General features: G+C 39.9%; 1 protein-coding gene across 1 annotated transcript; it reads right to left on the bottom strand.

Moving 5' to 3' along the window:
- Positions 1-74: 74 nt before the first annotated feature.
- On the bottom strand, positions 75-16,214 carry selenoi (selenoprotein I). The gene is made up of 9 exons (XM_022241374.2): positions 16,049-16,214; positions 13,439-13,507; positions 12,739-12,931; positions 11,639-11,907; positions 6,978-7,086; positions 6,084-6,132; positions 4,891-5,071; positions 4,423-4,605; positions 75-3,760 (listed from the first exon to the last, which is right to left on the bottom strand). Exons 1-9 carry the CDS (start codon positions 16,100-16,102, stop codon positions 3,662-3,664), a joined length of 1,206 nt encoding a protein of 401 aa, XP_022097066.2. The 5' UTR covers positions 16,103-16,214; the 3' UTR covers positions 75-3,661.
- Between the last annotated feature and the right edge of the window lie 1,759 nt (positions 16,215-17,973).

Raw genomic sequence — 17,973 nt, 5'->3', positions numbered from 1 at the left:
GATAACTGTAACAAAAAACTGAAACAAAATAAAAACAAAACAAAAAACTGACAAAAAATCAACAAGGCAAACTCTAAATGGGTACATCAATTGCTTTAATGAGACAATACCAACTTGACCGATTCCAAAACTGACCAAGGCGTGTACAAGTCAAAAAGGAATTAACTTATACAAGCTGAAATAAGAATAAAAAGCTAATTTCTCAAGGCCTGTTAGAATGGTAATGTACTGCATAATGTAAAACCAAATTATAATTACAATCAGGAAAATAACAACACACAACTAACTCCATCTTGTCATGCTGCAGAAAGCCAGACTACTTTTTAAAATCTTTTAACAGCATGAAGGGTGTTCTTACCGATGAATTTGGCAGACCTAAATGTTCTTCAGAACCAAATGCGTGGAGTGTAAGGCAAACAATCACATAATGGCCGAAGCAAACAGCCAAAAGCAATTATGCTTGATGCACCTATACATTATTACGCAGACAGAATTACCTGTGAACACAGGTTAGGTCGCACAGTTGATGACAGTATTCACAAGTCAGCCATACTGAATTGAAAGCAAGGTTAAGTTTTTTTTTTTAAGTTTTATTTTGGGAACCTAAGAATATAAATGAGAGCAATGAAATAACACTTCATTACAAATGTATTTCATTCACGAGAATGGCTTATTGAAAATTTGTGATTCAATATATTTAAACAACCAACACTGAAAAAATGAAGAAGAGATGGAACCCAAAAAATCTGGCACCACCCAATCTGACAGGTCACACTGAATACAATTCAGGAACATGATCAAATATGGCTTCCCTGTGAATGAGATCTGTTGACTCTATGTCCCCATTTCACAGACAGAATTCACAGTTTGTTTTTTTTTTACTTAAAAAAAATCATTCTGTTGAAGCATTTTGCATCCTTATGTCAAATTTTCTTGCAACTATGGAAAATGTTTACTGAGTTTTAAAGTTCTGGCGAAATTATTTTGCACATTATTATTTTTGTAGTATGTGTGATGATATAGTGCTCAAATCCCTGACCAAATTGACTACAGACAACCAAATGAACCAATTTGTGGTTATGGCTGCCGACGTGAATTCCATAGGAGTCAGTATATGTTCTCTTAACCATGAAGTGCATAGCTGTACAAACACCTTTATGTGTGGTATACTTAAAAGACATTTGGCTATGTATAATACGGCCGTTTCACAATAGTGCGCCACCAAGAGTTTGCAACGCGTTGGCCAATCACAATGCGCGAAATTTGTCAACCCAGTGCGCGTTTGGAAAGGGTCGACAAATATTGCGCGTTATGATTGGCCAACACATTGCAAACTCACTCTTGCAATCGCACTATTGTGAATCGTCTGTATTGAAAGGGCAAGTGCATAGATATAGCCCCTTGCATGAGTACTACATAAATCCGGGTTTCCATATTGACGTAAAGAGATACAGTTCTTGCTGATGTACAATCATGTGGAAATCTTTGAATGCAACTGATGCAAGTACAGACGTAGACACATGTAGTCAGAAAAGCTTCTACAAGTTCAACTTAGTTCTAGAATTTTACTTTCATTTTCCCAAATGCCCCCGTCCATTTTATGGTATATTTCTATTGCAAGTTGTCCAATAGAATCTCCGTTCTGAGTGCTGTGTCGCACGCAGACTCATGACCAATAGGGACGGAGTGAACTGTCTCATATCCAGGTACCAGTGCAAGATTTACGCAGCGGGCATTGTCACATCTCAGCGGGCATTATCAAATGTTAATACATGGTCAAGTTGCACGTTGTTGAATAGGGAGACTGTCTGGGGTATTTATGAATATGGATTTAACATCTACACATACATCTGTAGGTCTAACTACCAGAAAGCAATCTTGATATTTACAGTGGGTTGTCACATATTTTAAGTATGGTTTTTGCCCTTACACGATGTATACATATTTCAGTGTAAGGGCAAAACGTGTACTTAAATTAACATCTCCCTGACGCAAAGTACATCTTGAAATAGTCACCACATACTGTTTTTATGGTACTACTGTCTCACATCATGAAGCCTCGTGTATATACATAATAAACACAATTCAATTTTTATTTCAGTATTTACAATACTCTCTGTTGTAATTAAATTAAAAGTACACACATTAGCAATGACAAAACAGTAATGAATACTATGGTGAACACAATTGATACTCTTCAGATTTAACACAGCAACGTGGTCAAATCCATCATAAAAGTCTTACTGGCAATCAATCACATGGACGGGCCTTGTGAAGGCAACTTTGATGAAGTCAACTAAAATATTGCCACAAAGCAACAGTTAAGTCAGCTCTGTCTTCTCTGGTGATTCGGTGAGAATGACTTTCCTAGCTATTTGTGAGGTTACATGTACCTGCATGTTTGTACTAACTGAAGTGTCTACAATGTAGCTGGCACCTAAAACGCACCCACACTTTCTGCATAAACTTGAACCCTAGTCAACTGGAAAGGGGCTGTCTGCTTTACATATATGCAAATAATGCTACCCCCCCCCGACGTAAGCAGTGGTTCTCACCTCCCCATTTTTCACACGCATGCACATTCCATGTTTCTTTTTGACTTATCACGCCAGTTGTGCTGGTGCTGGTATTAAAGACCTCAATGGTGGGGGGTCAGTTGGGTGAAAAATAATGTGTTACACATGTACCTTTTCACATGTATCAAAGCTGGTCCCTGTAGGTACTGAATGTGAGAAAGCATATTAATGTCATGACAATATGTATATTAAAAGCAAACTTCACAATGTGCGTACGTAGAGCCCACACAGGGTGTATGCATTGTCATCGACCGCTGCTGGCTATCCACATGTACATGTCCATACTTTTATGAACGACCCTGATGGCATTAACAACGACATACAAGTATGCCTTATATAAGACCTGATACATGTACATGTTGCCATGTTCAGGAAAATCAACAGCATAAGCACCAGTTTTATAGAAGTTAACTCCAACTATTTTACACCATACTACGCTGTTCTGCACCACACTGATCCTACAATAAACTATAGGATTGTGCACCTGCTACACTGCATCAAAAACTATGCAGTAATATACATACAGTACAAATAATAGGTGCTGCCGACTGGTGAGAATAATTTCATAAGGTGACTGATGGAATGTTCTACTCCATGAGGCTTCGTGGAGTAGAACATTTTCAACATCTGTCAAAATCATTCATTCACTTGCATGAATGTCAAACATTCGTTATGACTTTTAATAAGCACCATTGCATAAATACCCATGCAGTAATTGGGTATGACAGTAGATCAGACTGTTCTACTTACTGCACATCATAGATTAGGATGTTCTATTTCTTAAAGTGCGGTCACACAACAAATGATTTGGTGGGATGAATAATTCAACGATACGTGAACTATGACCCAAGTTGTACAAAAACAAAATACCAATTACCATATATATGGCTACACACAATGCACTCCAAATCAAACAACTACATGCACTCCCATTACTTACACCTCATAGCTACAGCGACAAGCAAAACAACGTTAATTTGTCATAGGAGCATTTTGATCCAAGGGCCTATCAAGCCTGTCAATTTTCGATCAATCACTGATTCAGCTCTCATGTGGCCACTACTGCTGCTGCTGTAAACCTAACATTATTTGTTTCCGTTTCCGCTAGGAGGTCTGGCACCCTTAGGAGAGCGTTTCTCTAGTGAGAAGATGTAGACGTTAAAATGGTCAGCGAGCTGAATCACCTGCCAAACAAGAGAGGTGTCGGTTACTGCACTGTCAGTACAACAAACTGAATGTAAACGTGGCCCAATCTGACAAATGAGCCTGAAGTCACCGTGGCCACTTTTGAATTTAAGGTCTTTAACAGAATCTGCACGATGTAAATAGGAAACTCTCAACATTTTGTCAACCATGCAATGTCCGTTTTCATCGCAATGCTTAACTGCGTGATGCATCAAAACAACGATCTCACTCTTACAAATTCAAATTAAAAGAAAGTGTTCAGGAAAAAAGGCCATAAGACTCATTTTGAGGGATCCCATGACATTTGCTGCTTTGTCAGCCATCAGGGGCGACTCACAAAACAGTGCACCTCAAGAGGTCGTCGCAGGGATGCTGTTTTTCAAGGTTACGGTTGAGAAAAACATGGCCACCATGCCACAATTTACATTTAAGCGTACGTCGGTAGCCAACTTGGACAAGTTGTTGGTTAATTGGGACATTCCATGCAATCGAAAGAGGAAAGAATCACTTAAAACTGCTTTCTGAAATACACTTGGGAATCTTCTGTCCTGACAAACATTGGCACAGTGTCTTCAGGGGACATCTGCCCCCTCCCCTCGTTTGGATACGTTCCTGCTATTCTGATAATTTCCTTTTACATGTCCAGTTTACAGTCACTTACCACACTGATTGTGTAATGGAAATGTGCCAACAGTGTCACAGCTGCCAAGGCGTACAAGAAATAGAGCTCTGTAGGACCTAAATCTGTCCACAAAGATATAGCTGTCGCAATCATCAATGGCACTAGTAACCAATTGAAGCCTTTGGCTCTGGTTTCCGTCATCTGGCTGATGATTAGACGACACTGCAGGGGCCAACACAAAAATAAGTGAGAGTTTTCACATTTTGTCTCTCTTTGATTCTCAATTTGTTCCCAAGTTGGAGTAAGATTTGATCTTGTCTTTAAAAACCCCACAACACATGAAAATATGTGATCAGATTGCACAAAAATAGTCTCAACAAATACGAAATTCATGAGGAGACCAATGGCATGTTTAATGTTTAATTTTCCATCTGTCACCTCGTGAAATCATTCTTACCGCTTATAACCATTCATTACATGTAGACCTTCATCTGTGTCTGTACTCACAGCGATATTCGACAGGGTGATTCCGACGGTAAGGCAGAATATTCTGGGCTCCAACTGCAGAATATCGGTGGGAGAGAAAGCGGCCCATAGGGTAGCAACAACAAGCAGCACCATCACTGGTACACCAGGCTCAACAGCACGGAGGGGAGAGCGGTTCTTGCCCGTACCATCTTTGTAGGATCTGTGGTCAATCACATTGACATGAACACTGAATACAAGACAGCGCTGTGTAAGAGTCAAGTTCCTTCCATGTTTTAGTGCCAGATTTTAGTGTCGTTGGTGTGGATACAGCTGCATGATATTACATTGGGTAGTAAATACTTAACAGAAATCAACAACTTTGAGTATCTTGATGGAACTTCATGACAGCTTTTACAGATAAAAGCCTTGGAAAAAACTAGATGACAACTTGTCATGTCAACTTGTCCCTCAGTTTAATTAATTAAACATTTGTTGAATACAAAGTTTCCAGTTTAGTTGTTTCTCCTGACAAAGACTTCATTTTCTGTCAATGTCTCATATTCAACTTTCAAGAACTAGTTCAAATAAAAGTTTCCAGTTTATTTTTCTTCTCCTGGCATTTGCTGTCCACTTTCAATGTTTCTCTTGTTGTGTTTACAACCAACTACACTGTACATGTTTAATGGTAGAGAAAGCACTTGTATTGGCCTTCAACTCTGGTACAAGAATAACAAGAACATTTAGCAGTTCACCGAGCTCGAGACAAGGTAAGGAAGGAAAGATGAGGAAAATATATACATGTGTGTTGTATAAAACCCAATCCACAGTCTTTTGTGTAGACTTAGAGTTTAATTCCAAGTCAGAACATCTGAGAATTGATTTTGAAATAAAAAACCACTCAGTTCATTATGTTTAACAATGGGCACTTCCCAACAATGTAATGCCTATAGGAGTTTGTCGATATTTCAGGATGCCGATAGAAAAATATTGATAAGTACTAATTATTGTACTTACTGTGAAAACGTTGAAAACTTTGGACGACCCCTTAAAGGGTAACGTCTGATTGCAAAACCTCAAGAGATCTAAATTGAATTCATTTGTTCATTTGTAAAAATGAACTAGAGTCCTCCACATTACAATACCGACAACACTTTTTTGGATGAACTCTTGGAATTTCACTTGTAGATGACCTACATGTACATGTAAATCTATGCATTGATTAACCAACTTACATATAAATGTTCCAGATGGTGTTGGGAAGAGACAGAATCAGTGAACCACCTGTGACAGGACACCAACAACAAGGAATTAAATGCATGTAAAAATGGCCTACAAATAATTGAGGGGTATGACTTCTTAAAATGGTGACTGGTTTAAAGTTTGGATGACACTGTTATTTGAACAAAGTACTGGGAACAACATGTCTTGCATGTCCTAATATTGGATGGGATTGAAATTTTTTAATTAGAGTTTTTATCCAAAACACGCAGGTGATGCACACCAATCAGCCTTCACTTCCAATCCAAAGTCCTGTCAGGGCTGTGTGGAGCTGTCAAGTGTGTGCATGTACCACAGATGGGTGTTGTAGCAAAGATAGCTCAGCAATGTTGTCTCAGGGAGTAAGGAGGTAACGATGCAGTGAGAAATGTCATAAAACTCTTAAACAAATGACCACTGTGGGTTAGCATTAGTCTAACTTTATGAAGGATTGTGGATGGGGTCTCTTGTTTTGAAAAGTCAATATTTTGGGCTGGAAGAGGTGTGACTGGGACAAACTCATGAAGTAACACTGTCCACAAGAAGTTAAGAGGTTAAAAACCAAGCATTTAAAAAAATCCATAAATATTTACAAGACACTTGTCTGAATATGTAATGAAGACAACATGTTCATGTCTTTTATTGTCCTATGTTATAATATGTACGTCTGTCAATAGGTTAGGATACAAAAGCAAATCTATGCTTCACCCTTTAACTAAATGTTGCTCTTTAACGTGTGCTTTATCTTTCTGCTTGACATTGTACATTCTAAGGCAAACTATTGTAAAACTTAATTCATCTTCTACTCAGTAACTGTGGTATGAACAACATTAAATAAACGTCTGTCCAAAAAAAATTCATAAACTCACCCAAAGTGGTTAAAATGAAGAAGTACCTGAACTGGAAGCCATAGGCATAAGTCCCCTTCCAAATGTCATAGCCAAAGATACCAGTCACTATGTACACCACTACTAATGCCTGCAATGAGACCAAAACCAAGACATTGGAACTCAGAATTTACTTGTACATGTACATGCCAGGATTCATGCAGGGAGGTGAAAATACAAAGGTCTTAAAACGCAGTGTTGGGCAGTTTTGTATATCACTGTCAAGTCAAATCTATGTGTAACACTGAGGGTGAAATTCTGACGGATAAATATCATGTGAACACGAAAACAGAAACAGAACAGATTTATTGTTCTGGTAAACCTTTTTGAAACTTGTCAAACAAATTAAATTCCATCATCCAGTTCAGTTATCTCTATAGATACTGTAGCATATATCTTAAACAGTTCTGCAGATTTATTACACCAAAGTAAGACATGGAGTTCCTACCTCCATGGTAAGACTAACTCATTTTCGCAAAGCCCTAATGCTGGGACTCATCAGGAATCTAACAAAAGGAAGATTTAAGCTTGTATACAAGTACTGTATGTGACACCAAAGCACAGGTGCCAGTCTTGTCAATAGTGTTACCCTATCAATTATAAGTTTCTGAAACATCCAAAAACATTGTATACATATACATGTGAATAAGCGTGCTTGATGAAGTTTGTAACAATAGAGCTGTTCTAGATTTGAGAAAGTAGGTATTCTTTTTTATGGTCAAAACTGGATGAATCTAAACCCACCTGCCAGTTTGAGATAAAACGGACACTAATATGTAAGAACAGAAAGCAGCCTTTGGTTCCATTCCAATAAACAGCCAAGTAATTCATGTGAAGAACAGGTTGTCTAGGACTCAAGTCATGCAACAACTGTAAAAATACTTTATTGGTCCCAATTACCGTGTTCTGTGCCATATTTGTAAGGTATGTCTCTTCAAAAGAGAGCTGAATAGGTCTATCTTCCTGCTGTTTCAGTAACCACTGCACACAAAAGCAGCTCGAGCAAAGGTCATTGCTACATGCAAGGTCTGTCCAAGCCAGCATGTTAGAACTGCAACATGATATGAGGGTAGATAGTCAATTTTAGCCCCCAAGGTATATGCCAGTGATGATTACATAATCAAACTCAAAGATCTGTGTAACCATGGTGTAATTAAATCATGCTGCAGAAAACATGGTGGTAAAGGCTGCCTTCTTTGATGACTACATCAAAGCAATTTGCAGTTCCTCGATATTCATAGACAACATGCAGACAAGGAATTTTGGAAGTGATTCCAATCCAACAATTCCACACCTCACCACCTAACTCATGATAATTTCCCCTTACAACATATACAAAACCACTAGGTAAGCTCTTCAACAACAAATGGTTGATCTGACTATTAGGCATGAACCACGGCCTATCACCAGGGAATGTACAGCACTGGTGGCGAAACTGGGAGGGGGAGGGGATATTGCCCCTCCCACCTTTGACAACGTAGTTATTTTTCCCCCCTACCACTCTATAGGCCTACCAGCCACTGGAGGTACATGTACATTGTAACTTCATAATTGTATTCTTTCAGTCTAATGGCCGGGGCTTGCCTCCCCCTCCCACACTTTTAAAACTGTTCTGTCACTGTTGATGTACGAAGGTCAACATTATGCATCCCTCTACTGGCTACTAGGAGTTGACACGCTAATGTAGTTCCACTTGCTTTTCCTTGGGTTAAAGGAAGTTCGTCAGCTTCCAATGTCTTGAAAGGTCGAAATCAATTATCCACCCAAACTAAAGCACGTTCAATATTTGTTTTAGAGTATGCTCAGTTGCCATTAATATTTCAGGAGCAAAGGAAAGGCAACAGCATGTTCATGTGTAATGTGCAAAGAATATAGCCAGGGCTATGCTCATGCAATCATGTGTACTTCAACCATGTGGCACTTCTATGAACTGTTTCCTGGAACAGTTCAGTGCTGGTGCGTATTAGACTTATGCACTTATGCATGTGCATTTAATATAATTGTATATGTACGTTACATGTATACACTGATTTGTGTGTTGTATCTTGTTTCAAAGAAGTTTCCACAGAAAGAGTACAAAAGAAACCCAATCATCAGGAAAGGGGAAAGGACTAGTTAAATACATTTTTTCATTCACTCAAGGGCCCTGAATTTTCAGTGTCGTATTGAAGTCCTTTTTTGGTGCCCAAGTGTACTGAATTTAATCATGCTGTCCTCATCCCACCAGAGGGTTTCTGGGTTAGGAGGAGGCTCTATTGAAACTGGGAAAAAGCATTGCCTGTATGGCTTGTCTGTTTGCATTGTTATCTTATGTCATAGAGCTTAACATACAGTTGGTTTAATCCTTTGTAAATTTTAGGTGATGGGATGCCACAAGGTCACCTATTGGGTTTGTACATGTACATGTAGTTGTCCATTTTTCTCCATTTTTTCCGGAATAATTCTTTATGGCTTTTCTCCCAGACGGTCTAACAAATAAACTTAAACTTAATAAAAACATCAACCAGGAGTAAAAATTAAAAGATTTTTTTTTTCAAAGTTACAGTCCAACTTTTTGAACCGAATGATTGCAGTAGCACAACCACATTCAGATTATGAGATGTGGAAGAACAAACATGTATTGTGGGCAATACTACTGACTGTAAGCAAAGGTCATGCAACCCCATCACCTCGACCTCCGGGGTAACTGGTAGTGAAATGATAAGACATTGTAACTCAAGAATAGTAGTGATGAGTGTGTTACGGAGTTAATGTACAACATGACATGACCTTAAAGGTGCACTCTTCAAAGGCCATTACCAACATCGCTACATATACACGTATGTATGATCAAATGTACTTTTATATATTTTTGTAATCTGGAAGACAAAACCCTAGGCAACAGTCTGGTTTTTAAACATGTTACATGAGCTTCACTTCCAGCATGTCCAGGGTTCGCAGTCCCAAAAAACAGAAGCGTTTGTCTAAAGGCAGCGAAATTACTACAATCTTTGGAGAGACACGGGTGCTGTATGCCAAACCCAAAGCAAGAGATAATGATCTCATCTTTTTAAACATGACTCCTTCCACATAAAAGTACACATACAAGAACATTTATTGTTTAAAATTGCAAGGTTGTGGCAGTACATTTATTGATGTTGACCACAAACAGTTCTTGTACATGAACAACACCAAAATCGTAAGTTTGAAAATGGAATTTTAAACATGTATGTTGAGAAATTGTTTGTCACAGATTTTGTGCATCCCACATCTCTGAGTCATTTTAGCGGGAGACTTTGAGACGCCGGTGGCAGCAGACATACCAGTCCTTTTTCAAGGTATTGCGCATGCTCAGAACTATGCATGTATGCTCAAAACGACGCGCACATGCTCAAAACTGTGCATGTATGCTCAAAACGATGTGCACATGCTCAAAACTGTGCATGTATGCTCAAAACGATGTGCACATGCTCAAAACTGTGCATGTGTGCTCAAAACAACCGCACATGCTCAGAACTGTGCACGCATGCTCAAAACAACGCGCACATACTCAGACCTGGTGGAAGGACTAATATGTTTTACGCCACCAAGCGTCTCAAAGTCCGCCATTCACTGTCAGTGTCTACTGTCACAGAAGCCTGCAGTTCCAGTGGATGAGTGTGCGCTAAAAGCTCCTCAGGAGTACATGTACATGGCGTAAATAAAGTGAATGTACACATACAGTACATGTCCATACACCGTACATGTACCAAAACTTGGGGAGAATGGAATTTTACAATCATGACATATAAATACACTGTAGTTTGATCCAGAAGGCATGTAAACTCTGGAATGCAAGTACACTGTATGTAAGCAAACAGAGAGTCATTACACCACAATGCAGGATTTTAATGTATTATGTGCAACGCTTCATGAAGTAAGAGCAATGTTTGGTAATGTTTGCTTTCTTTTGCACATCATTGTCATAGCAGTTGTCAGTATTCAGGCCGTTAGAAACTACCCACATGCACATGTACATAAGGTGCTTTCACATGAATTTATAACATACATGTGGCCATTTTGTTGATCTAGTGTTTATGTATAAAAATACACTACCTGCGGATAGGCTAGCCAGGTCAAGTGGTTTTCTGATTTTCATATTATATCACCAAAATTAGTGGGCGAGTACCTGAAGCGCTGAAAATGCTAATTAATGAAATGGTGTCATGATGACATCATAATGCCATTTGGAGTACCAAAATGTATACCGGTACATCACACACACAATGATGTGTGTAAAATGCATTAGTGTGAGAACCAGCTCGTTAACCAACATGCGCACAGTCCATCTGTTTGCATTACGCTTCCTGGTTCCAAATGACGTGACGCTTTGGTACTCTTACAGCTCCATGATAACACGATCAAGGAGCTGACTTAAAATGCTCCACTGACATTTTCTGGAAGACTATTTGTTGACTATCTAGCTTCTCAAGCTAATTCAATATATTTTCTACTGCTATAAAAGTTTCGAGGTGCAAATGCCATTTGCTAATCTCTTCTTTGCGCAACCGCATTAATTCCCACAGCATTAACTTCCCCTTTGGTACATTTGCCAACCTCAGGAAAGGATTAATAAACAACATTGTAGTCACCATCATCTTCTGGTTCAATCTGGAAATACTTACCAGCTGACTGAAATCATAAGCCCAGGGCAGAAACATGATGCCAGTTAGATACTTCTCCCAATGTGAGATGTAAAACGTTGTGCATATCACACACACAAGGGCATACAGCATCCAGACATTGGCACCATAGTCCTCCTCGCCTCGTCCAAACACCGAGAACACACACAAAGGGAGGAGGCAGGATATGACACTGTCACTGCCGTGATCGAAGAGCTCACCCAGGGGGGTGCTGGACTTGGTTCGTCTTGCCTGCTTCCCATCAATACCATCTGCGGATATATATATATATATATATATGAAATAGCATGTGCATGTAATTTATAGCTAAAGTCTGCTCTGAGCCAACATGGAACTCATTAGGCCAGTGTAAGTCATCAGTTTTCATGGCATGGGAATCTGTCTATTTCCCCTGAATGAGAAGCCAGTCCACTGCAGGCTGCTCATCAGCTCATGCTGAAAGCAATTTATACTCCAAGGATCATGGATCATGAAGGCAAGTATGAAGTGGCTTACCGAAGGTCACAATGACAACCTACGTATATGGCCAGCAGCTGGATTTGAACCTGTGACCCTCAGATCATGAAACTTCAAGATGTGAATAAGTTCAAATAAAATGCTGTGAAGAAAAGTTCATGTACAGAACTGGCTGACTCCTCGTTGTGACTGTCCAGTCAAAGGCAGTTTAAACCTCTTGTAAAGCCAATTTTTCAAATATTTGTATGCCTTTTCTAAAACACTTTGCAGATTCAAGGAACAATTTACAATACATATTTGAAACTTTTCCTCTCAATTTGAATCATTTCACAGAAACTAGTCCAGCAGTTTTGACAAAAGGAAACTTCAAAGATACAGTGTACAGGTGGTGTTATATTGCTTGCATATGGTATTTGTTACATAAAGGTAAAACTTGCTCAATCTACACGTTTGTCATTTTTTGTACGAAAATATCTCTGAAGACTTGAATGTCAACCTGTTTTCAACATTCTGCAGATTCTTCCGCAAGCAACTATTTTCCTTAGTTTTTAAGGCCTGTACAAACCTTGTACAAATACACAGACTTTAGTTAGGAAAGAGGGCCTTTACTGGCACCTGACAACTACCGAGTGTGTGCGCTACCAGCAGCCCAGCTCCAGCCAATAGGAAGACCAGGTTGGGTATAGGTGGGTACTGCGGATGTTGACGGCTAGCAGCATAGTACGACCAGTCAGTGATGGACAGCATGATGAAGCTCAGGGAAATAATCAAAAAGCCCAAGAAGGTCATCAGGTTGGGTGCAAACCACTCCGGAAAAATCTGATTGAGAAACGACAAGTGACGGGTTAATCTTGGAAATGATCTTCAGAAAATGTCAAAAGAATGAACAATTCTTAAGCTGAGTGTCACATTTTCCAACTTGGGGGACTACATGCGTGTACGTATGTTGGATAGCATGATGAAAGCACTTCGCCTCTGTGACCTGTGATGCAGGTCGCAGTTGGTACCCTTCCCCCACTGGATACCATGCAGTGTAAATACATGCACTTACCCTACAAATGACAAAACCAGCTACATGTAAGTAACACAAACAGTATAATGCTGTAGATTTGCACTGAATGAAATCATAGACATGTAGATTAAAATATGCCTCTACTTAAAATCTGTATGTACAGTACACTGCTATGAAAATGAACACTTTGAATGGAAATGGGAAACATTGTGAAAAGAATTGAAAATGTTTCCTGCTTGTGTGGAAAGGAGTAGAAATGTTTGTCCAAGCCAATATGTAATGTACACGTATACATCAAAATATGTAATGCATACCTTAACAACAGCATTCCAGAAGGGATGCATAATGTAAATAGACAGGGGTGACGTATCCACGGCATTGTACTGCATTTTGAAGGAAAGAAAAGAAATTGCAGGTATACAAATTTAAGTTTGTCGGCAACAAAACACCACACCAACTGTATGGGTGAATTTGAGAGATGACCATGCAGGGATTTAACCACAGTTCAAACATCATCTGGCCAAGGGTTGGATTGGACCATCTAGGTGACCCTTTGGAACTAGGCCCTGGGGTCTGTTCACACCCCTGGTCATCAATAGCAGCTTAAATTTATCAGAAGAGAGGGAATCATTTACAGAAGCAGGTTTCCCACTATGCTGTTACCATGGTAATCTCAGGGTAGCATAAAATGTAACCCTGATATTACCCGGGTAATTTGGAGTGTTCACACTGCATTTCTCAGCGCTGAAAATTCTCTGGGTAACTGCCTCAAAATGTGACTTAACCCAGACTCTGGAGGTGGACTAACCCACCAATCTCAGGGTATATCTGTGGCCTAAAGAAAATTCTCCGGGTTACCTTCAATAGTGTGGATGCTCCTATGTTTTCTTTAACCCTGGGCTGTTCATTGAGTTGACCTGTTCATTGAGTTTGAACAGCACAGCCACCCAGCCTTGCACATGCGTGAAAGGTTGATGTTTACATGATTTTCATGTTTTTAATACAAGACACCAATCCATCAAAGCCAGTTGATTTTCTGCAGGCTAACTGCAAGGCACAAGTCTTGACCACATGCTGCATGCCTAAACACGCTTGGAAATTGCCATTTGCTTGAAATTTTGATTTACGCACTAGACATACATGTACTCGTAGACATGACATCTGTTTTAACAATGGCAAAATACATAACTAGCACATGTAGGCTGAATCTAAATCTTACAATTAATTCAGAAATAGTGAAATTGTTCACTGCCAGTGGCATGTTGGAGGTAAATCAATGCATGTATTCTCTGGGTTGCCTTTCTTGTAGTGTGAGCATGGTTACAAGTTACCCAGGTACACATTAAAGTAGGTAGCTATTAAATTGCAGGGTGAATTCTGTAGTGAAACTAATAAGAGGGTACCAGGTATGAACAGTTCCAGACTAGTGTGACAATTGCTGCGGAAATGAGTAATTCCAGAAATTGGGGGTCCAAACGTGTGACATTTTCGTGTCCCTGTTACATTTGACCTTTTTCATTTGACATGGAAAAATTAAAATTATTACTATTTGTTTGGCAGGCAGGCATTAATTTAAAACTCTCGGGAATTAAAAAATGTGTTCCGAACTTGCAAAATCATGTATCTGATGTGACAGGGACAAGAAAAAAATTGACTCTTGATTTCTGGTATTACTCAAATAATTGTTTGAGATGCCATTTACCATGAACACTGTGAGAGTTAGAGATATTTGAGTATACTATAAATACTTCACATGTGCAGTGTTGAAAAGAAACAACTGACAGAAAGGTTGCACATCCTGTGCACAAACCCTATGAGACTGGTATTTACAATTACTAAGCAAATACTTCAATATTTTCCCTACTAGTGCTAAATTCGACAGTTTAAGGCATGTTATCACTTTCTGGTGGCCTATAAACTACTGCAAGGGAATATAAGTGATGTCCATAAACAGAACTCTCATGCCACTGCATCATCCAGGCACTTAAGAACATCTTATGGCCCATGGATTTTTGCAAGACAAAGTACACGAGCTGCATTTTCAGTAGGTCCGTATTACAAATAAAAAGCATTTTTCTTGATTTTTCTCAAAGCAGGGAACTAAAAATGAAACACATATGAAAAATGACGAATGATAAACATATCCCCTGAACTGTGGTGTCCGACGTCCACCCCGCTCCCATGAGCAGGGCTGGCGTCAGGACCCCAGTTCTGGGGGTATAATGAACATAGATATTACATAACCCCCCAAATCAGCAAATTTTGAAAATAGCAGTTGGCCAACATGTTATGCTCCAACTCAAAAACATGAAATTTCAATTTTTATCCCCTTTGCCTTATCCACAATGTTCAGGGAGAAACTTGACTGCTGAATGAAACAATGAATAATGTAACATTATGTTGATGAAGAAAGCCTCCTGTTATCTGGATATTTCTGGGCATTGGGCCTAGGGATATTACAATCTTAGTTCGCATGCCCAAAAGTCAGGCCATGGTCACCAGGTCACTCCTCTCCTCCCAAGCATGCCTTCCCCTTGGCTGGTACTAAGGGGCCTTGTACAACCATGGAGGAAGGAAACTCCTTCCTCCATGGTACAACATGATCAATTTTATTTTTAAGATCAAAACTTTTTAAGATTAAGATGTTTTTTTAAGATTAATATTCAGATATTTTCCCACTCAATTCATCATGTAAATACCAACACAATCACGAAAATAAAGCTGAAATCATCGATCATCCTGATCATTGTGGGAAGATTGGGCTGGGGGGCACTGACGTAACGGGTAATACGAGCAGCCGCCCATCCAGCGTACAATCCATCCACGCCCGGCATATGAACGTGGTCTTCTTCTGGTCTATCGATTCATCATTCATTACAGGCCTTTGCAAATATCTCACATTATAAAGCTCCATAATTCTTTACCTTGTACTTATCAAATCCTCGAAGGTGCTTTTCGCTTAGATATATGGACGCCATTTATAACAAATGCGATACTGCAGCAAGTCGCGTAGCCGGGCCCTAGCAAAATGGATCAGGCCATGCGCTCCTGTACCGGCACCGTACCCCCCCCCCCAGCCAAGCTTAACGCGGAACGCGTGCAATCGCGATGTGCGTGCATATCGCGTGCAACCACACAGGCCCAGGGCCCAACTGTGCCATTTGCCGTATTTGTAATTGGGCTTGTTCGCAATTAGATCAAATTGCAGTTTTTGGAAAACTTCGACCAAAGTTGCCCTAAACTTCGGTTGCAGGCAGGCCAGTCAATAGGTCCAGAATTGCCTGTGCGGACCGAATCGCCATTTGTAGGCTGTCAAATTCTCTGCTATGAGAGCATTTTGTGACACGTGGACTGGGTGGTTTGTTAAAAGGGTGGATGAAATGCAGGGGCAGGACTAGCAGCTTGTATTTCTGAAAGTATCGTTATCTTCAGTAACTTCTCAGTTTTGAACACCACTTTTGTGAAAATCGCGCGGTGCCCGTTTTTCCAAGACAGATCAGCCAAACTAAAGGTGCTCATTGCTGACCGGTTGAACTCCAATTGACCGTAACATCAATACTACCTCCATGCTATAACTTAGTTGGATTGAGTTGAAACTAGTAGGATATGTAGAGACAATGAGTATTTCTGCATGTCCTCAAATGGTACATTTACGTGTACTGTACATGTTGCAGCCGCAGCACAGCGGCGTGTCTAGCTTTTTTGTGCGGGGGGGGGGTCAAAGGCGAATGCGGCTCCGGGGCTTATTCAACACGGCGTTGGGGTAGAAGAAAGTATCAGAAGCCGTACTCTCGTCCTGACATCCTTGGTTTTATTTCGTGGTGTTGTTTTCTTAGGGTTTTGGTGCTAATGCTTGATAAATAAAATAATATTATTAATTTTTTTTAATACGTGGGGGAGTCCCACCCCCGCTGGATACACCATTATCTATATCTCTTTGGGAGTGTAATATGTGTGTGTGTGTTTTTTTAATTTGGGGGGGGGGTTAACGGTTGAATGTTCCGAACAGTACGCTCTGCCCGTCGTCAGGAGACTGTAGGGATTTGTGTCTGGAGGCGATGAGGCCGCGGAGAAGATGCTAATAACTCATCAGGATCCACCTCAGGATCAAACTCAAGGGTACTCAAGCAGAACATGGGATACTAGATGATCAGTGCGGACTCATTTCTCCATGTCAGCCATGGTTTTAAATCGGGCATGGGACACTACAGCCGAATTCTGTGGAGACGAAGCAGAATCCCCCTGCTGTGAGATGGTCCAAACGGTACCCCGCTCTTTTCTAGCTCAACTGGAGTTCTAAAATATTTAACACGTGTCCAAACGCTAGATTCATCACAAAATAAAATTATTACCCCTTGTGATATAGTCGAGGCTCAAAAATGGCTGTTTCTAAAGAAATCAGCATGGAAAATTAAGTACATGTAGTTTCTTAATTGCGAGTCAAAAAAAGAATGATCCATGATTTTGTTCTTAATTTATCTCTTGGAGTATTCAGAGAATCTTGGTGGTCACGCATATTAACGGTTGATACAACATCGATTAATTTGTACATACCAGATTTAGTACACAGAGTCTATTTCACATATTTGTATGCCTTGAAATTTTAACAACTAAGGCCCTTGCTGGTTTGCGCAACGGAGCACGTTTCGGGGTGCACTCCACGAAATGGTTGTATTTCTCCGCTCAAGCACTTTAATATTTTGTGATCCCACGGGGTTTTTACAATAAGACATGCCATAATCAGGAGGCATCATAGAAATATTTCAATAAATCCCGATTTTGGGACTGATAGTTTCCAGTTCGGGATATTTCTTTCACAAAAATCCCCAAATGGCGGGCCTATTTTGGA

Source organism: Acanthaster planci, linkage group LG18 (genome assembly GCF_054643075.1).
Source record: "Acanthaster planci isolate LZ-2023a linkage group LG18, COTS_SCS, whole genome shotgun sequence".
In the NCBI taxonomy this organism is placed as follows: domain Eukaryota; kingdom Metazoa; phylum Echinodermata; class Asteroidea; order Valvatida; family Acanthasteridae; genus Acanthaster; species Acanthaster planci.
This window is presented reverse-complemented; position numbering and strand designations above follow the sequence as displayed.

What these genes read in the sequence shown, in the direction of transcription:
- selenoi (XM_022241374.2), bottom strand. Translation starts at nt 16,102, where the DNA reads ATGGCGTCCATATATCTAAGCGAAAAGCACCTTCGAGGATTTGATAAG. An exon ending in CTTATGATTTCAGTCAGCTG is followed by an intron (nt 7,087 to 11,638) that starts GTAAGTATTTCC and finishes GTCTCATTGCAG; the next exon opens with GCATTAGTAGTGGTGTACAT. An exon ending in TCCATTACACAATCAGTGTG is followed by an intron (nt 3,761 to 4,422) that starts GTAAGTGACTGT and finishes CTTGTTTGGCAG; the next exon opens with GTGATTCAGCTCGCTGACCA.